The 22,231-nt window shown below is 34.1% G+C and overlaps 1 protein-coding gene across 1 annotated transcript in view; it reads right to left on the reverse strand.

Moving 5' to 3' along the window:
• Positions 1–283: 283 nt before the first annotated feature.
• Positions 284–22,231, reverse strand: part of LOC118185814 (chitinase domain-containing protein 1) — a 97,543-nt gene continuing 75,595 nt past the window's right edge. Inside the window, exons 8-10 of the mRNA XM_035355731.2 lie at positions 18,660–18,815; positions 14,107–14,184; positions 284–508 (exon numbers count right to left, since the gene is read on the reverse strand). Of these exons, the coding sequence (XP_035211622.1) occupies positions 367–508; positions 14,107–14,184; positions 18,660–18,815 (376 nt within the window). The 3' untranslated portion in view covers positions 284–366. The remainder of the gene's footprint in view (positions 509–14,106; positions 14,185–18,659; positions 18,816–22,231) is intronic.

The raw sequence follows: 22,231 nt of genomic DNA on the forward strand, positions 1-22,231 counted from the left end.
AGTTGGTTAGCATTAGCAAAGATTATAAAAAAGAAGTATCTGATGTGAGTACCACTAATATCTTAATTCAGAATTACATTTGTTTATGCTCAAAGAGCTGCTAGCTTAGATGCTTAATTTTCAGTTTGTGCTTGTGTTAAATAAACACTTAAGAGTTCTTAAGTGGCTTCAACATATTCATTTCTATAAATTTCAGCATTAGTGTTAACTTTAAATATGTCAGTTGTTATAAAATATGGAAGTTGTTGTAAGGAGATGAAAGCAAAACAAATTTGTTTTAATTATTTTTATTTTAATTATCACAAAGAAAAGTTTTGCACCTACAAAATAGTTTGTCAATAATAATAATAATATAAATTATTCCTATCAGAGCAAGTCATAGAAATAATCCAATCCCTGTCCAATCTCCCATATGGCAATACCAGCACCTAATTCTTTTGCTAATTGCAGACGAAGTTGAATGGAATAAAGTGTAGGATAAAATACTTGGTGCTCAATATTTTCAGACCTAAGCAAAAGAGAAATTAAATATGCTATTTCAAATAAAAGACAAACATCTAAGTATAAACTTTGAACATCAAAGCTGTCACTATATATTACTAATTTAACAGAAACATAATAATACATACTTCTACAGGATTTTTAACTAAATTTTACTAATTTAATGGAAATATACTAGAAACATACTTTTACTGCATTTTGATTTGAAATAAAAAATTTAAAAATTCATTAATACCTTCAGTTTTTATGCAAAGGTTCAATATTAATAAACTGCTCATATTTACACAGTTTCTGAAAATTATCTGATCAATATAAAAGCTTTCATTTCAATTATGCTGAAGACATCCCTTAATCTCAAAATTACTAGGAAATTCTCGTTAATCTTATTGCCTTCCTAAGAATGTTTCTCATATATTGTGCTCAAAGCTGTTTGAAAAAGCAATTGTCCAATATCTTACTCAGTCATCAATGCTGCAAGTTGAACGTTTTAATTTGCAACAAAAAGCAGAAAATGTGAAATTCAAGGAATAAGGAGAATAAGAACTTTACAACTCTAGTTTTGCTGTTCTAAGTAATGTTTGACTTCTTTAATAAATCAATTTTCAAACTAGTCATTAAAGAGGATTATCGCAACGTGACCGCATATAACTTAAATTTTCAATTCAAAATGGCTGCAGTATACAGCATATAATTTAAATTTTTGTATTGGCGAAATTATAGACAATTTAGATAACATATTCCACAAGTCCACATTTGGAAAGGATTTACTGAATGCCTTTCTCATCAATATTACTAATGGACAAGCTACATCTTTGAACCGTGCTTTATAAACCAGTTGCTAAAGGTATACATTCCTCACTTCCTCTTCCACCTATGTTCAGCAGATGCAGCATATTAATAAGGTTTTTTTTTTTTTTTTTTTTTTTTTTTGGCTCATTTGAAGCTGCCTTCATATCTTCCTTGTTATAAAGGGTTTCAGAACTCATCTCATAACCATATTTTTTCATCATTCTTAATTCTGTTGATAACATGGTTGACCTATTAAGTGATGAAAAGACAGACTGTATGAAATACCGTATTTATGCGAATCTAATGCGCCATCGAATCTAATGTGCATCCCCATTTTAAAACTTTAAATAATAAAAAAATTTTTTGTCGGCGAATGTAATGCGCATCAATGATATAAGGAATTTATTGAATCTTATTTTATACAACAATGGATTTGTATATAAACTATCAATTAATGGTATGATAATTTTATTTAAATTTAGATACCATATTTTATACAACAATGGATATATACATAAAGTAGCAGAACATAGAATTAACCTATTAGTGGGCTATTGTCATGTGAAACAATCATTGTTAATTAGCATTACCGTATATACGGTACCTATCGTAAAATATGAACATGAAATAAATCGTAACATTTCTATCTAGCTAACAGTTTCTACAATCAGTGATTAATAGTACACGTCTTTATTCACTAATGTTTTCGTCACTGGAATCCTCGCAGCTCTTTTCGTCAGAAGCAGATTCATTTCTTCTTTCCTCATCATCGTCATCCTCGGCGTTCCAGAGCACGTCATCGTCACTGCCATTCAATGAATTTGAACAGCATTTCTTGAAAGATTTCACAATCATTGGTGCTTTGATGCTTTTCCAGGCAGCAGAAACCCAGTGTGCAACAATGTGCGGTGCAGCACGCTTAATTTTTCCTGTCGGGGTCAATACAAGGTTTGGCTCACAAAACCATTTTTCGTACTCCACCTGAACGTACCTCTTAAAAGGTTTATTTATACTAACGTCCAGGGGTTGTAACACAGATGTAATCCCTCCAGGAATGATAACAGACATTCTGTTAATTAACAGAACATCTGTTAACAGAATTCTTTTTTACGTCGTCGGTGAGATGACCACGAAATGCGTCCAGACAAAGCATTGATGGTGGATTAGAGAGCCCACCGGGATGGCGTTTCCATACATTTCGGAGCCAATCAAGCATTAATGATTCCATCATCCACCCCTTCTCTTGGTTTCGAATCAGGACATCATCTGGGAACAGCTTTTCATTCTTAGAGGTTTTAGGGCATGTTTTCCGTTTGAAGATTAAGAAAGGGGGAAGTTTGCACCCGTCTGCTGTTATTGCCAGCATCACTGTTACGCGTTGTTTTTCACATCCCGAAGTTTTGATGACAACTTCCTTAGTCCCCTTATCTGTAATGGTGTAGTTACGAGGCATATCAAACCAAATTGCCGTCTCGTCAGCGTTGCCAATTTACCCCATTGAAAAATTCTTTTCCTTCCGAAGTGTGATGACATACCGCTGAAATGTTAGTAGTTTTCCCTCAAAATCTGCAGGAAGCTTTTGGCATATTGTTGTACGGCGTCTTAGAAATAAACCCATTCGCTTCATAAACCGATCCACCCATCCACGGCTAGCCTTAAACGCTTGTTTCGGTATTCCAAGAACTTCAGCCTCCTCTTTTGCTTTATTTCTTATGGTGTCACTAGTCACAGGTTGTCCATTCTTCCTCCTTTCACGTACAAATTCCAAAACTTTTTCTTCAATTTTAGGGTGTCTTCCTTTGCGAGGGCCAGTGAATTTCTTTCTACTAGCTTTAGTTGCAAACAGTGCCAATTTCTGTTGCCGCCACAAGCGAACATTGCTCTCAGCTACGTTGAACTCTCTCCCTGTCTTTCTATTGCCATTTTTTTTTTCAGCATAAAGAATTACTTTACGTTTGAAAGTAGCGTCATATGACATTCTTCACTGTTTGCCCTCCATTTCGTGACTACGTACTCTGCAGTTTGTATCCTCTATACAATAATGTATCAACGATAAATGTAAAGGTAAACGTAGTCGAGAAATTTGGTTGACGTCATCGGCTTGCACTCGAATCTAATGCGCCATCGAATCTAATGCGCACCCCAATTTTGAATACTACATTTGGCCAAAAACAATGCGCATTAGATTCGCGTAAATACGGTATACCCTAAATATGCTTTAAGAATACCTTTCATTTTTTGTTGAGCAGTTGCTAATCAGACACATATTATTCAGTTCATTAATCCACTTCAAAACAAATCCACTGAAAATCCTGATGTGATCCATCCCAGAGTTCTGTATGTCAGTTTTATTATGGTGATTGTATCTGTTCAGATCCTCACACTTTTTGTGTGTTTCCATTACTTAAAACTTTTCAAAGAACAGAAGTTATTAATTTTAGCATATGGCTAATTTAAATGAAAAAACATCTAGTTCGGTGACTTCATTTTGATCAGAAAAAATTTTCAGTATGGTCACATGTAACTGTAACATAATACATATTATATGGTTATATTATATATAACCATAGCTGTAGTATAGCATATACAGTACAAAGTCTGCAATCCGGACGTCCATTATCCGGAATGATCTATAATCTGGACCTCAAAGCCACAAACTTTTTTTTTGTATGCTTTATGCATGCACGTAATGTGTTTACGCATGCGTGTTTAATGTATAACGGTCAATATAAGCTAGGCTAAAATTATCTTTACTGATTCTATGGCATTTTGGTTAATGTTGTGGATTGCACTGTTCCTTAATCTTCTAATTGAATCTGGCTTATTATTTTTTGCAGACTGTTAGAGCAATTTTACAAAAATTAAGCTTGAACTTAAATTATGTCAAAAAGAGTTTCCAATTCTGGAGCTGCCAAAGGATCTACAAAGCAAAAGCATGTTTCGATGTCCATCAAACAAAAAGTGGAATTGCTGCAAAAAATGGATAAAGGCATATCCGTCTCAAAATTATGAGAGGAGTATGACACTGGAAAGTCAACTGTATATGACATAAGCAAAAAGAAAACGGAACTTTTTGAATTTTTTGTGGAATCTGACAACCCACTTGCAATGAATAACAGAAAAAGTGTTTGTTATGCTAAAAGTGACGATCATGACAAAGTGATGACTGGATGGGTTAGACAGCATTGCAGCGAAGGCGTGCCATTGACGAATCCAATGCTAATGGCTCAAGCCAAAATATTTCATGAAAAAATGAACTTAAACACTGAGTGCACATATTCGACAGGTCGGTTAACCAAATTAAAAAATCGCCATGATATAAGACAAAAATTTCAGGTGAAAAAGCTTCAGCTGATACTGAAGCTGCTGAACAATTTGCAGATGAATTTATTGAACTCATTACTAGCGAACAATTATCTCCAGAACAAATTTACAACGCTGATGAAACTGGTCTTTTCTGGCAATATGTACCACGAAATACCTTGGCAAACTCTACAGAAACGGCTCCAACTGGTGTCAAAGATTCCAAAGCGAGACTAACAATTTTAGCATGCACAAATGCTGCAGGAACACATAAGTGCAAACTTTTAATAATCGGAAAACATGCATGACCTCAAGCATTTACAGGAGTAACGATTTTCCCTGTTATATATCGTGCAAATAAAAGAGCATGGATGACATAAACGTTGATGAATGATTGGTTTGAAAATCATTTTATACCCGGGGCTCGGTGTCATCTGAATTCAGTTGGTTTACCCGATGACTCAAAAATAGTCCTCATTGTTGACAACTGTTCGGCACATACTTCACTTAATGTTTTAGTGAAAGATAATGTATCCATATTATTCTTCCCTCAAATTTTACATCTATCATTCAACCTATGGATATGGGAATAGTGCACGTGCTGAAATGCAAATATAAACTAGCATTTTTAAAATCTATGCAAAATTTCTTGAACAAAGTCAAGACTATTAAAGATTTTTTGATATTTTTTAGCATAAAATCTGCTGTGCAGAGCATCGCAAGATCATGGAAGAATGTATCTCTAGATACGTTAAAAAATGCTTGGCATAATTTATGGCCAGCTACCATATTTCATGGTGAGGACAATGAAGATGATAGCCTCAAATTTGAAAGTTTTCGGACATTGCAAACTAAAGGTGAAATTTTCCAGTTATTGGATTTTGTAAAGAAATGTGGAGAAGTGGTAATAAATGAAAATCATATAACAGAAGTTTTTCATTGCAACGACAATGCCCCAATCATCAATCAATTAACAGACAGCGAAATCTGTAGTATGGTTCTAGATCCAGAAAATACTGCTTCTGATAGTGAAGAAAGTGACAGAGAGGTTATTGAAAATGAAAAAATTTTGATTGACAAGATAGTCAGTATTCTTGACACAGCAATTACAGGACTTGAACAGCGGAACTTTGTAACTGAACAAGAAATTATGTCTGTTTATGGAATTAAAGAGAAAGTATTAGCACAAAAAACGAAGCAACTTAAACAACTTACATTGAAAGAAATGTTTAATAAAGTAAACAAATAAATATTAAGCTTTTTTTTTTTTCTTGTAAATTTTGATACCCTTTAGATGATAATCGCTCTTTATTTCATAAATTACGGTTTCATATTTTTAATTGTATAATTTCTGCACGCCATCTTAACAGATTTAAATTGATGATCTATAATCCAAACAAACCCCTAACCCGGAATCGCTGAAATCCCGATGTGTACGGATTACGGACTTTGTACTGTAGTAGTAACAAAGAATAAACAATGTTTAGCTGATCTTGTATTAATTATTTATACTTATCTTGCATATAAATAATATTATCTGGCAGAGGTAGTAAAAAATTTTGAAGAACCATGCAATGTCACTTGTGAATAACCTTGAGATATTCTTAATCTTGATGCATGACAAGAAGTTGTGTACGATGAAATTGAAATTTTTGGTCATTGGTAAGTGCATTGTTTATTTTCATCTGAAGTGGCTAAAAAATATATACATAGACTATCTAAAGTTTTGAATTAAATATGGATGGAATAATGCCAACAAGCAATCTAAGTTTCAAAGGTAATATATGTGAAAACTGAAAGAAGTGGAGATAAAATTTCCAGATTTACAAGTAAGTATGTAATCATATTTACACGTTCTGATGGTAATACTAAATCACCTGAAACTAAAGTAGATATATTATAGAACAATATTGGTGAAGAAGGCTCTTGAAAAGTTTAATACTTTCGATTTAAGTTGAGCAGACAAGAAAGGTGTTGACAATGGAAGCTTTCAAAAATTACTGTACACCAAAAGCAAACAAAAGTGTTAATAGGCACATACACTACATGACATTGAAAATGCATCACCAAGGAGTGGCCCAAAAATGATGCAAATTTCAGGGTAGACCTATATCACTGAGTTATGCGAATGATGTGAAATACGCAGCTCTCCAGCACACATTGAAAAAGGTACAAGGGAAAGAACCTGCATAATGTTTAGTTTTCATGCCGTTATTTCTGCTAGGAAAATCATCATGGAAAATCTGTTCTTGTCTCAGGGAATATGTGTGACAGCAGAGAATGGCAGGCTGCTGTTAACGGAGGCAGTTCCAGCAGACATATGATTTTACTAGGGGCATGGTGATCGGACTGAGAAGAGCAGGATCGTCCACACGGCAATCTCAGCTGATATACATCTGGACGCATCCACAGTGCACCAGCTGTGGCGATGATGGTTCGAAGAAGGCTATATGGCAAGTTCAAAGGGTGCTGGAGCAGCCAGAGTGAAATCAGCAGATGTATATTAACACATCCACTCACAAGCAGTGGTATGCCCACAAGCCACTTCTACCTCCAATCTGCAGCCTGTTAAAGACTCCCTAGATTTTCCCATGTCGACCAGAACCACTTGCCGCACATTTGCGGCTAGTGGCCTGCACTCATGGCATCTGTTAAGAAGGCTGCCATTAACCATCATCATAGACGCCAACATCTGCAGTGGTGCCGGGCTCGAATGATGCGGATGATGGAATAGCACAGGGTCGTGTTCTCAGATGAATCATGCTTCTGTTTCTCCAATGTTCATTGTCGAGTATGAGTGTGGCGTCAGAGTGGAGACAGGTCCAATCTGGCAGCAATGTCCCATTGCGCAACAATGTGGTATCATGGTTTGGGCCGTGATATTGAATTGTAAAATTATGTACAATTTCAAGTCACCTCTAGTTCCTATTCAGGGCACTATGACAGCCCAACGATATGTGGACAATGTGATGCAGCAGGTGAGTCTCCCCTACTTTCAGGGAGTGCCCAGTGCACTTTATCAGCAGGATAACGTGGGACCACACACTGCTCACATCAGCCAATGTGTTCTGCAAGGTGTACAGATGCTTCACTGGCCACCGTTCTCTCTTGATTTGAACAGATTTGAGATGCGATTGGATGCTATTTGCAGACCCTGCCACTGCCATGTTCAGAAGATGAACTGTGGCAAATGGTTGACGGGGAATGGAGAGCCACTCTTCAGGGCACCATCCATAGTCTCACTGACTCTGTACCTAGACATGTTGCTTCGTGTATCGCCTTCCAATGTGATCCTACAACCTACGGAGCCAACACTGTTCTCACTCTATGCTTATCATTTTGAAATAAAGACCACTTACTGATAGTTGCTGTCTCTCTCTGTTTGCCGAGTTTCATCACTCTCTGGCCACTCCTTGGTGTTGCATTTTCAGTGTCATGTAGTGCATTTTTCTCTCAAATACAACACGTAGGTGAATCGTTTGATGACCTTTTTAACAGCCCACCAGCGGCCAAGCAGCTAAGTCGCTGAACACTGGTAGTTCGGTCCGAGGTTCAAATCCTGCGAACGGGCTGGCTGCATGGATGTTTTCTCCATGTGTAACGTGTATACGAGCCAATTTCCCTTAAAAAGTCCTCCACAAAGGCATCCCTCCCTTGAAGCAGATAGCCCTCGAGTGCTTTGCCGTAATCTAATAAACCAAACCAAACCTTTTTAACAGAGTTAAAGAAATTAAGTAATTAGATTTCTGGAATTAAAAGAGAGTTTTATTAACAAAGAGAAATAGTAAGCTAGTTTAAAATAAAAATCTTTAAGATAGGCTATTAAATGAAAAAAAGTTAACACTGGAGAAATGTATTAAAATCTGTAAAGCTACTGAATGATTACTTTAACCTAAGAAAATACTTTACCTAAGAAACTTTAACCTAAGAAAATAAAATTGAAGTGATAAAGTGGAATAAACTTTCACCTTCAGAAGAAAAAAAATGGCATGTAAGAGAAAATACCATGTAAAATAAAGCAACAAAATACTAAATCATCTTCAAATTATCAAGGTAATAAGTTCAATAATAAGAATTGCTTATGCTGTATAAAGAAAAATCTCTTTTTTTAAAATGTGCACTAATAAAATTTTAATACTGTACAGAATAATTTAGAACAGCGTTTCTCAACTGTATTTACTCCAAGGACCAGTAAAATATTTTGGTACGTTCTCCCGGACCAGTAAGTTTAATAATTCGACCCATTGGCACAATTTTTGGACAGATAGCCGGATATTTTGTGGACTGGCAAACATTTCTTGTGGATTGGTGCCGGTTCATGGACCGGCGGTTGAGAAACACTGATTTAGAACATGAGTTGCAATATAATAATAATGAATATATTTATGATCAGTAGAACATAAAATTCCATTTAAAAAAAAAAAAAAAGAAAAGAAAAAAAAAGAGCAGAATAGTTTGTAAAAATAAAAGTAAACATATGTAAATACTTATTTGTTACACTGGATACTAGTGTTCAACGTAAATGTATTGACAATGCCTAAATTTAAACAATTAAAAAAAAAAAGGTTTGACTGAATCAAAAGTCACTTTAAATAATTCCAATAATTCTAAAATTAACATAGTTGGAAAATAAGTTCTTACGTGAGACATCTTAAGGTGATAAAGAAGCGGAATTTTAAGTAGTTGCATGCGATAAAAATGTTCTAGCTATTTTAGGTTTATTTAAATTAAAAAATTCAATCTAGTACAAAGGTACTGTAAGTCCTGAATCTAATGAAAAGTTACCAGTATCCTTAAAGAGATATCAAGACTTATTTAAAGAAAATGGAAATTTAACTAGTTATTCCTGTCACATTAAAGTAAAACCAGAAGTTGTTGGTAAAACAGAGCCCCGTAGGAAAATCTCACTCAGTTTATTAAATACATTAAAAAAAGGACTAGCAAGCACAAAAGACTGTATTATAAAGAAAGTTAACCAACCTACAGAATTTGCAAATTCATTAGCTGTAATACGAACAAAAGATGGTAGTTTAAGAGCATGTTTAGATCTTCAGAACCTTACCCAAAATATATTGAGAGAACATTACTGCATACCAACTTTTGAAGAAATTTAATCTCAAATATCAAATGCAACAAAGTTCAGTATTTTAGATGCAAACAAAGCAATTGGGGCAAATTAAACTGTCAGATTCAAGTTGTGTGGCTTACTAAATTTAATACTTCATCCAGTAGATACTATTTTTTAAGGTTGCTATGTAGATTATGTTCATCAATAAAAGTTTTTCACAGAAGTTTGTTTGAAATTTTTGTTAATATAGGAGTTCAAATGTATATAATGTTAAATTAAAATTAAATAAATGTAAAATTGGACTGAATGAAGTCAAGTATATGAGTCATATATTTTCTAAAAATGGTTTAAAACCAGATGAAAACAAAGTCAAGCTAGTTTAGATATAAAAAACCACCAAAATATGTCAAAGAATTGAAAACCTTCCAAAGCATGATTACTTATATTTCTAGATTTATACCTAACATATCAGAATTGAAATCATGTTTAAGAGATTTGTTGGAAAAACAGGTTGTCTAGAACTAGAATACAGTACACAAAACAGCATTTAGAAGACTAAAAGATGTCAGAATAATTTAACAGTAGCATATGCATCAAAGGCATTAACAAATACACAGAAGAATTATGCTCAAACTGAAAAAGAAACTTTAGCTTTTGCATTTGCATGTCAGAAATTCCCCCAGTGTACATTTGAAAAATCCAGCCATATCAGTTTGAGATAAAATATAAACCAGGAAAAAGACATTTTTATAGTGGATGCATTATCAAGATCATTCACCAACAAAGAATCTGATTTCTTTCGAGGAGACATAGAAGACCATGTTGGAATTGTTATAGAAAGTATACCAATGTCTAAAGATAAAATGGAAATTGTTCAATAGGAAGCAGAAAAAGATGAAGAACTAAAAGTTTTATGATGATTAATAAAAACTGGATCTCCAGAAATGAAAACACCATAATTTAGCTTCAAAGGAATTATTGGAGGCAATTCATGTGATGTTGTACCTAGGAGTTAAAGAACAGATATGTTAAGTACAATTCATTATGGTCATTTCGGAGTACAAAAACACAAGAATGAAGCAAGAGAAATATTATATTAGTCAGAAATGTCTAAAGAAATTGAAGATTTGGTTCCGTATTGTCCAGCATGTTTGAGTTTCTGAAAAGCTAATAGTAAAGAATCAATGATATCAAAAGAAATACCCAATGGTCCATAGGGAGTAGTGAAAACAGATCTCTCTTACCTTTAATACAGCAATTACATAATAGTTATAGAATATTTTAGTAAATATGTAGAAACTGAACATTTGGAAGATTTGTCAAGTGTAACAGTGATTAAAACAGCTAAACTCGTTTTTTGCAAGACATGATATCCTGAAAATAGTATATTCGGATAATGGTCCACATTATAGTTGCAAGAAACTTAGGGAATTTGCAAGGAGATGGAATTTTGAAAACAGAATTTCCAAATCAAAATTATCCACAATCACATGGAATAGTCGAAAGACACAAATTCAAATTATCAAGCAATGCTACAAAAAAGCTATAGCTGACAAGGCTCCATACTTAGTACTACTGGATTATTGTAATCCTCCTATTTCAGTGGAAATTAAGTCACCTTCAGAATTGATGTTCGGAAGAAAAGTGAATGAACTGATGCCCATAAAACAGAATTTCATCCAAACTAAACAACATAAAAAAGAATGGCAATATTTACTGAAGAGACATGCATTACAAAAATGTTATTGTGATAGAAATGGAAAACCATTAAAACCACTGCAGAGAGATCATGCGTATATAAATGAAAAAGGGAAAAGCTAAAAATGATGGGTAAACTTACAGAAGAAGCAGAAAAGCCGTGGCCATATTGGATTAGAATAACAGATGGAAGAAGAGCAGAAAGGAACAGAAGAGACATTCTAAAAGGAACTAACTGAAAAGCTTTCACAGCACAAAACAATTATAAGAATAATTGTGAAGATATGAATGAACCTGAGATTAGTAGCAGTATTCCAAATTTAGATGTGACAATAAATTCTCCTACATGTAACAGAAGTGTTATGCCACCAAATTCTGAAAGAAGTGCTGCATCACCAAATTTGGAAATGCACACAACTATGCTACTCGAACTGGCAGGATGGTTAAAATATCTTATTATTTTAAAGATTATGTATAATCTTTCCATTTATGTTAAAAAGGGAGATGTTAACATAATACATATTATAACCATAAATGTAGTATAAAATATAGTAGTAATGTAGAATAAGCGATGTTTAGCTGATCTTGTAATAATTATTTACACTTATTTAACATATAAATAATGTTATAAGTATCATTTTGAATTACATTTAACAACTTGCTGATTATAATAAATGATAAATTCCCTTCATTGGCTTGTATATAAATGGGCAGGCAATTCAACAAAAAACACTAATGAAAACATTAATCCCAATCACACTAAGCAGTATAAAATGTCAACTCTTAAAACTTGAATTTCCTAAACATTGTTTTGCCCAGAACATTTTTGAAGAACTTGGGAAATATGTAATATTAATTAAATTTATCAAATTTCAGAGAAAATATGTAAATAAACTAATAAATTTTATTACCAGTTCATTCATTCTCAAGCAAGAGTTCAACATAACATGATTACTACAATACTCGCCAAAATTACGAATAATCCTGAAAAATACGCTCAGCGATTAAATTTTTTTAAATAATGTCCAATGATGTAATTATTTGACACTGAACACAATATTGAACTAGTATGTTTAGAGTAGTGCATTTTTTATTTTTTATTTATTTATTTTTTATTATTATTATTTTATTTTGATGGAGCACAATGAATCCTGGTTCAGCTGTTAGTAGTCTTATCTAAAATAATTTCTGTTCAAAAGGGAGTCATATGGGGGGGGGAGATTGTTTATTGCCACCACAAAGTCGTCAGTTAAGACATGTTCAAAAGTGGCAATTAACAGGTAGAGGAGGGTAAACACAAATGGATGTCTTCAACACCTAGAATATCCCTCAAAGTCCACAAATATAAGGACTTATAAAAAAGATAAAGGACTTATAAAAGGCTTGGGACCACTTTTTAAACAGTGAATCAATTAGTAGAAAGTTTGGTAAAATGCGGCCAAGAGTAACAACTGCTTTCAAAAGGCAATTTTTGATTAAATATCCATTTGAAAGGACCATAAAGCAACTATAAAAGATTTGTTTTTGGATTTTCAAGCTGATACAAGAATTCAAATCAGTCATTCTATTGGTGCACAAAGGTTTCATGATGTTGAACTTCATCGAAAAAAACTAATGGTCTGTGTTTCACCCAATTCATCTTCCAAAGAGGTTTAAGGTGGTGATGTCATCACGTTAAGAGCGACCCTAAGAAATTGGGCTTCATACTGTTTGTGAAAGAATCCAGCTATCACCTGAACTGTATTCTAGATGTGTTTTGATTAGAAAAAAGTGAAGAATGCAAGGCATGACTTAAGTTGCTTGTGAAAGATTGCATTTCCACAGAAATTATTTCATGGTTTGGCATGGAAAAATGAAAAAAATAGCTGCATTGAGCTATATCTCTTTGACAAAGGTTCTCCAACCCCTCACAGTATTGAAGCACAATACAATATTGGACAAGGTCTTGGAACCCCATGCAATGCTATTCATGGGTGCTATAGCCCAGAAATTTTGCTAATGGATGACAATGCACAGAACTTCAACTGACTGCTGTCAGAATATTTGGAAACAGAAGAAATTATCTGAATCGATAGGCCTGCTTATTCACCACATTCAAACCCAACAAAGCACGAACAAATGCCTTGGACTACTTAATTGCAGCTTGTCAAATGCTACTATGCACCCTATAGGATGTAATGGCATTTCTCTCAAGAATGGCATGCAATTTCCCAATACTGGAACAACAGTTTCGCAAATTCATTGAAATCAAGAAGTGAGATTTGCATTTCTTTCAGAGAATACCATGCACCGTATTAAAGAAAGATCTGTTGTAAAACAAGGGGGATCATTTTCTATCATTTTAAAATTTTCAAAATTTTGACTTTTAAATTTTGAAATTAATTAACTGACAAGTATGCTAATTTACATTAAATAATGCTTCCACATAATTTGCTTTTAATAATTTTCAAAAAAGTTTCACCTCTCACCAACATGATATATGATATATATAAGCATAAGGTATTTGCTAAAAGAAGCATTTAAAATAACGAATTTTTCTTGGAGATAAAGAGTATCATTATTAACCAGCTCATAAAAGAATGTTCATTAAACACAGATGATCACTAGCATCTACACATGTCAGTAAAAATTTTATATGTATGATTATTAGAATCTTACCTGCATGGTATGTTACATATATGTTAAGCTACTTGCTAAAAATTTAATGTGATAATTTTTTACTCTAAATAAAAAGTATGAATACTAACCAGTACGTGAAAGAATGTTCACCAGTGACATTGTTAAAGGTAAATTTCGGTTTATACTTCTCAAGGATAGAAATATATCTGGAAAATCAAAAATGAGATATTCATATTAAACTACAGATGAATGCAGAATTAAAATAAAATCTGAACACATTTCAAACATCAGTTCCTAAATCAAGATAAAAAATTTTGCATTAGTTGAAGATTTGTTCTTTTCAAACAATATCTAAACTTAATTTAGTTACTAAAGCATACTACTGGGGGATAAAATGTGGTGCCATGAACAACAACAGCTATCAAAGCTATACAAGGTACAAAGTTAAGTTCGATAAAACTACAGCCCTGTTCAGTTTGTGAGCATTAAAATATTTTTAGCAGTCAATATTCAATAGGTGGCAACTTGGGCTGGCCAAGGCAGCACTTCAACCTGGTGGACAAAGAAATGAATATTGTTTTCCATGTGCAGTCATGCACTGCACTCTTGAAATTTGGTTGCAGGAGAACAACAGGCTTCAGAATGATGTAGCAATGGAATATTAGGTAGGTATGGCAGGAACATCCAATGGTACTGCAAACTATATCTCTAAATGGCAGACTTAATGCAAGAATCACGATGTTTGACACCAGTGTCACCAGACTTAAATATGAACACTATGGTATTGTAGACAGACTTGATATTTGTTCAAAAGGACAATGTCAAGTCATTCATTTTCCCATCATCAGCCAGGTGGTAAAAGCCACTGAACACTGGCAGATTGGTCTGGAGTTACAGCACCGGTGAGAACAAGCTGATTGCATGGGTGTTTATGTGGCTTTCCCCATTTATGGTTCCCCAGTTTTCCGCATTCTGGACACAAGTCAGTTTCCCTTAAAAAGTCCTCCATGCGGCATCCCTCCATTCTACTTAATACCTAATAGTAGACCATGTAATAAATAACGAAAAAGTCATTCATTTATCAGTGTTCATTGCAGCCACATATGTCTGTGGCACAGGTTAGGTTAGATAGGTTATCTGGATATGGCAAAGCCCACAAGACTTATCTGCCTAAAGAAAGGGATGCCTTTTGAAGGACTTTCTAAGAGAAACAATGGTAAATGCAGCCATGAATGTCTTGAAAATATTCCCCTAAGTAGAAGGCAAAAGCAGACGGAATGTTTTGATACAGACTGCAGTACAAACAGGTCCCAGTTCTCATAACAAGGTTTTTGATGTTGTTATATGATCCATCAAATTGCCAGACACAAAACATGCCTGATCTTTAGTTGAAAGTAACATGAAAAAACTCGCACAATTGTTTTAGATGGTCTCTCCACCCCTTCTGCATGCACCGATTCCCTATCTGCATCACTGTGGCTCGATTTCATCTAACATAAACAACTATTTCTTAGGAGGATAATACGAGTCTCTATAAGACACAGATTTTCCTCTGTCAAACACAGAAACATGCTCAAATGGATTTTTTTTTCACTAAAGCTTCCTTTGTAAATGAGCAGTAGTACAACCTGCAGCTGCAGTACATAAAACAACCTATGGTTCTGCCTTCTTATAGTGCATCTAGTAAATTCTTCATTTATCAGATATGTACAGATATGTAAAAAATATTACGAAAAGAGACTTAAAATTAACAATCTACAGACTCATTCCTTTTCAATGATGTGAATATGAGCCAGTTTCCCTTAGAAAATCCTCCACAAAGGCATCCCTACTCTTGAGAAGACAGCCCTTGGGTGCTTTGTTATATTTCAACCTAACCTTTTCAATGGAAAATAATAACTTGAAAAATATAAAGCTTCTGAATTCTTTTAACAAAACATTATATATAATATACATTACATTCATAAGCTTCATCATCCTCATACGTTAAAACTGATTTCAGCTTAATATTGGATAATCTAAAAAGTACTGAGCCTTTTATTTGTGAGATAGCATTAGTGTCCCCATCTGAGAGCATCTGAATCTGACAGTATATCAGATAGCAGGTCAGGCTGAATGTCATTTGACATCTAGCATTTGAAGCTAAACAGATGAACAAAAAGTGTTGGAATTCTTACACTCAGACATAAGTATTGTGTCACGAAGTTGAGTGAACCTTTTGCAAAACTATTTTACATTTTACAACTTTATTTCAAAAAAGGCATGTAAGCTATGCAGGACCATGTAGAAATTTATGTTGTTTTACAGGCAAGATATGTTATCATAAGCAACAGCCAAAAGACAATTAAGCTGCTTTCATTCTGGTAATTTCAGTGCTCAAGATGATCAAAGTGCTTTTGAAATGCTCAAGATGTTTAGATGCTCTTAGACGCTGAAGATACTCTTTGCTGCTTGGCAGCACTTCATGGAGGAGCTGTCATGCAGAACAACAGATTTGGGCCTGTACTATTGACAATTAGAGCGATTGCACTTAGCAATTCAAAAGAAACACCTGGTGCATGTCAACAGAAAAGGTGTTGTATACCACACTGACAATGCTAGACAGCATACATCTTTAACCCTTTCAGGACGGGCGTCCCATATACGCATTCCCTATAAACGTCTCTTATAGCCAGGCATCCCATCCACACACCGCTAGAGATTGCATTCAGAGGACGGGTGATGTGTATACGCATTTTAAGCTGGAACGTTTTTCTGAAGGCCACTAGATGAATGCCACTTATGTCTATTACTTTTGAAATGAACACAGTTTTAGGTTCCTGACCTTGAGTTTGATATATTCTGCTTGACTTTGGTATTTTACTTATCAGCTCTTGCGAGGGTGGGGCAGAGGGAAAGCGTAAACAGAGGTGAGCTCTTTAAATTGCTGCGTGCTAACGAAAACATTGGCATGTCTGAGTTATATCCAATTCCTTTTTTTATTCTATTTTTTCCTTTACTATGTACAGTCTTTTAGGGTTAGTATGTGAAGTACTGTTACGTTTTGCATTGCCTTCAGTTATATTTCCTTTTCTTCTCTTTTTATTTCGGAAAGCCTCCCCTCCAGTCTATTATGGCGGGAAGGTGCTATTTATCAGAGGAAGAATACCCTTGTATGGTCAATGAACCATTTATTAATGCAGATGAGAGTGACGATTCAATTTCTAAAGAGTTAGAAAGTGACACTTTTTCTAAGAGCTAGAAAGTGATACTTCTCCGTACTTCAAGATTTACCACAGTCTTCATTTTAAATTTTGTTACTTCTTACTGTAAATAGTCTTTATTATGTTGTTTTATTAATTTAAAACTTTATTGATGGATTTTATCAATTGAAACTTCGGAATAATTTGAATAGCGCTTCCGAAAATTATTTTACAAGATAAGCAATTTTTTAAGTATATATTTTAATGTAAAATTTAAAAAAATGTTATTAAGTGCTAATTTTAACATATATAAGAGCTCAAGTAATAATCTAAAATGATACCAAAAATTACGATGATAGAAGCGAAACTTTTTTTCTGATTTTTTTTTAATATAAAATTAGGCTTAGCAATGCAAAACATTCATCCTGTACAGTGACTGGCTTCGATTCCCTTTCGTCCCGCATGAGCGTCTTAAACAAAGGTGTGCCGTCGCGAAAAGGTTAACAACCTGTCAGAAATTGAGAGAACTTGGGTGGAAGATTTTTTCCTCTCACCAGAGGTCCATGAATGGCGCTAAGTTTTTTAAAAGAGGTCTCTGGAACCCACGCCACAGTATTTCAACTAGTAACCACAGAAATTCTATAGTGATGGGATTATGGTATTGTAGTAAAAAATGGCAGAAGATCATTGACCAAAATGCTGCATATGTGATTTCATAATGTTATTTTCCAATATTAATAAATGTATTTTCAATTTTGACATCCAGAGGCTTAATACTTTTTAGACAACCCAATATTTATCTTTTACATGAAAAAAACTTTCCACTTAGAATTAACTTCATTGCTTCAATAAAAAAATGCAAATATAATTGAAAATTCTCCCTCACTAGTGTGAAAAAAATTGCATTTAACACTTTAACATATTATAATTATATTATTGAGCGAAAATGGCACATAATTTTAATTTTTTCCAGCTTTATATAAGATGCTGCAGCCATAAGAAATTTTATTTGCAATAAGGCTAGCCATATTCATTCTCAGGACTGGCAAATTAGCATTGCCAATATCACATACACACTCTCAAGCATGCATGCACACACACACAATGCTTTCAAATATTTGATGATCACAAATCCTATAAAATTTGGTGTTTAATAGGCCTGATTATCTTGGATTGAACTGTAGCTTAATTTCTAGTAACTGTCAATACACTTACAAATAGTGTAAGCTTCTATACTTCCCGATAAATTTTTTTAACTTAAAATGAAAAAAATTACGACAAAATCTAATAATGAGCTTATATAAAATGATGAAAGATTAAGGTCATTTTATGAAGAAAAAAGAATACAAATTATTTCATACATAAATTTTTAGCTTTGAAAAGGAACTGTTACATAAACATCGCAAAGCAAATAAAGTGACAGTCTAAGCTTAAAAACAGCATTTTAAAAATGAAATATATCTCTAACTGACAATTAATTATATGAATTTCACACTTACTCATGTCCAATGATTGGTTTGCCCGACATTCCAGAATAATCATTTCCATAAAAGTTTAAACCTAAAAGTAACTTTTTTCGATAAGGACTAGATTTGTCTGGTATAAGATCTTCAACACACTGAAGTAGCCATGGTAAAGGACTGTTAGGACCTGGCCTGAAAACAGAAATAATGTCCTGAATTATTTATTGAAGAAATTGTTAAAAAATTTATTTTTAATTTTTAAAATCACAGCTGTGTTAAAACTATTAATTCAAAAATTAAAAATTAAATCAACAAAATTTAAAAAAAAAAAAGAGTCTAACAGGTGCATTTATTCTATTGTTTTAAATTTTCTTATTTTCCTCTAAAAGCCCACAAATCCTCAACAATGTTATCTGTATGCATTAATTTGATAGCACTTCATGCTAATAATATAGCAGTTCTATCCCAGCACAAGAATCTTAACCCAGGTATCACAAAATTAGAAGATCATATTCACTCACAAGAGACATTGTCTCTGTAGTTGCAGTATGGATTAGACAAAAAATTCCAAATCTCATCATATACAACAAAAATTCCTTGGACCAGTCACTATGTGTGTTATGCTAGATGTTAGGCTTATATTTACGCAATGCATATAAGTTATTACTGAACCCCTACATGTCATTCTTTTTTTGAGGGGGGTAATATTCGCAACTGCGCTGGAACCCTTTTACACTAGAGGAAAACGTATTAAAAATTTTTTTGAGATCACCCATAATGCAGGATAAGTAACAGATATGTCACTCTGGTGTCAGAATTGCTGATATCCCTTTTTAAACTGCACCTAAAATTCTTTCTTAATGCTTCTTCCAATCAGTTCTTGGAACATGACATCCGAATCTTCAATATCACTGTATCGATTAATAATCCAGTGTAATATTTCCATAATCAAAACATCCTCAAACATGGTTTCAAAATCTCTATGAAGGGCACTTAAATTTTAAATGTAAGCCAAAACATCATCATTCCGGCAGTGTGTCTGCAACAAATTGTTGTCCAAAAAATTCCAGTTGTCCAATGTTTTGCTTCATTAGGTTAATTCTGGCAAAAGCTACACGGATAGACTAGACTTTTATTAAATTTAGATTGCCACTTTGTAGCTGCAGGTTAATCTCATTAAATTTAGTAAATAAATATGTTAAATAAAAACATCTGGTTTATTTCTGATTAACTTTTCTTTTAAAATGGCATCCTAACCATCCCAAAACTCTTAAATAGTGCCCAAAAGTAAAAACACAGTTGTCGGCTCAGGCAAACTCGAGAAAGTTTGCAGATTGGGTCACCGCGTGTGATCACTAACCCGGCATAATAAAGAAGATTTTCGAGTCCTTGACTGTTGAGAAAAACTGCAACTAAACATAACAGAATTAAATGTCCATAGGTAGTCAAAGTCTGCAGTAGGGGTAACCACATGATGGAGAACCAAACGACACATGCCTGCGGTGCAAGTCTAAGACAAAGGTAAGTGCGCAAGCAAGATAAGCATATACATGACAGGTAGTAAAAGAAAATGCCTTAGATTGCAGAGTCAGTGTGACACACTCAAGTTTACATTATACAGTGGGAATAAAAATATACAAAGCAATTTTACAAATGATATCACAACACATTGATTATAGAGTGGGTGATCGATTAACGAACAGTTCGGACAGCAAGCAAATCGGACAACATACACTTTCAGGAAAGATTTTGTGTTCGGACAACGAATAATATTCAGATAACGAACAAAAACTTATCATAACGAAAACCTTTCAACTTTCGGAACATCCGACACTAGTCCTCAATTCGTCCTGAAAATGGATGTGCGCATGGGCTGACACGTCATGATTCATATTATGTAGCAGTGAAGCAGCACCGTACGACACGTACGGTAGTGTGCAACGACACTTTGTCAATTGTCTCCTGCAGTTGGTTTCTGTCCTTGTGATTTTCGTATGCGCTTTTCTAAATGCCTTATAAAAAAACCTGAAAATCTGACAATATTATGGGACCTAAAAAGAGTGGAGTGTGAAGAACTATGCTCACTATAAAAACCAAGCAAGAGATTATAACTAAAGTAGAGAGAGGGCAAAAAATGACCGATGTTGCTAGGCAATACCGCTTGAACAGATCTACAGCAGGCACAATCCTAGCTAAGAAAGATATCATCAAGAAGACTCAAGCCGCTAAAGGAGTAACGAAAATTACATCTGAGAAGCAAAGAAGTGCCATCCATGAAAAAAAGGAGAGTTTGCTTTTAGTTTGGATAAATGAATGAGAGACGAAAAGAGATGTAACTAGCATGGCCATCATTCAAGAGAAGGCTAGAGAAATTGAAAGAACAAACTCCAGGTTCGTCATCTGAAAATCGAGAATTCAAGGCTACCACTGGCTGGTTTGCAAAGTTTAAAAGGAGATCTGGCATTAAACATGTGGTCATGCATGGTGAGTCTCTAGTGTAGATAAAGAAGAAGCTGAGAAGATCCGTCTCAAATTTCAAGAATTCATTGAAAAAGAAGGGTATTGTCCACAACAAATATTTAACTGTGATGAAACTGGTTTGTTTTGGAAGCGCATGTCAAACCGTACCTACATCATGAATGAGAAAAGTGTTCTTGGGCATAAACTCATGAAAGACCGACTGACATTACTTTTGGGAGCTAACACTAGTGGTGATATGAAGCTCAAATCATTTCTCGTTTATCACTCTGAGAATCCTAGAGCATTAAAAACAAATTCCCATAATCAAGAGAAAACTGCCAGTGATGTGGAGAATGAATCAGAGGGCATGGGTCACGCAGGTTCTTTTCAAAAATTGGTTATTTGAAGTTTGTGCCTTGAGCATCAAGGACTACCTTGAAACCAATGACTTGCCATTGAAAGCATTACTGCTATTGGACAACACACTCAAAGGACCTTGAAGATAATTTGCTGATAGACTTTCCCTGGATGACAGTGCAGTTTTTACCTCCGACTTCACTGATTCAGTCAATGTCAAGAGGTTACTGCAGGTTTCAAGAAATTGTACTCTTGTGCCCTGTTTCAGCGATGTTTTGAAGCATGCTAATTCTCCTCAAAATGACTTTAAAAATGTTTTGGGTAGAAAAATTTGACATTTTCAAAGCTATTTGTCTTACTGAAAAGGTGTGGTCAGAAATCACTCAATGACAGTTGGTTTCTGCCTGGCGAAAGCTGTGCCCTTTATTTTCTTAAAGTAATTTTTCTTAAATTTACTTTATTTTCTCAAAGTTCTCAGAAGATGACCTTGATTTACTTTAAATTGTATATACCTAGCAACCTATTTATATTTTTGAAATATTTTCTTTTTTCTTTCCCAAAATTCAGAAAACAATTACAGTGTTTATGTCCAGATCTCGTATTTATAATTGACGAATTAAACAAGTCCGTGTCTGCACTGTCTTTACAAAGCTCTGGTACTTGTCAGGACAAGCATTGTTATGGAACATATGTGCACAATATGTTGCTCTTGGTAACAAATGTGCAAATTCTCACAAGTACTGTAATCTCAAATTGATTAGGTACCTACTAATACAAGTTTATGAAGTATA

This window comes from Stegodyphus dumicola, chromosome X1 (assembly GCF_044657685.1).
Source record: "Stegodyphus dumicola isolate Sdum_Otavi_A_Nest chromosome X1, ASM4465768v1".
NCBI classification, from domain to species: Eukaryota; Metazoa; Arthropoda; class Arachnida; order Araneae; family Eresidae; genus Stegodyphus; species Stegodyphus dumicola.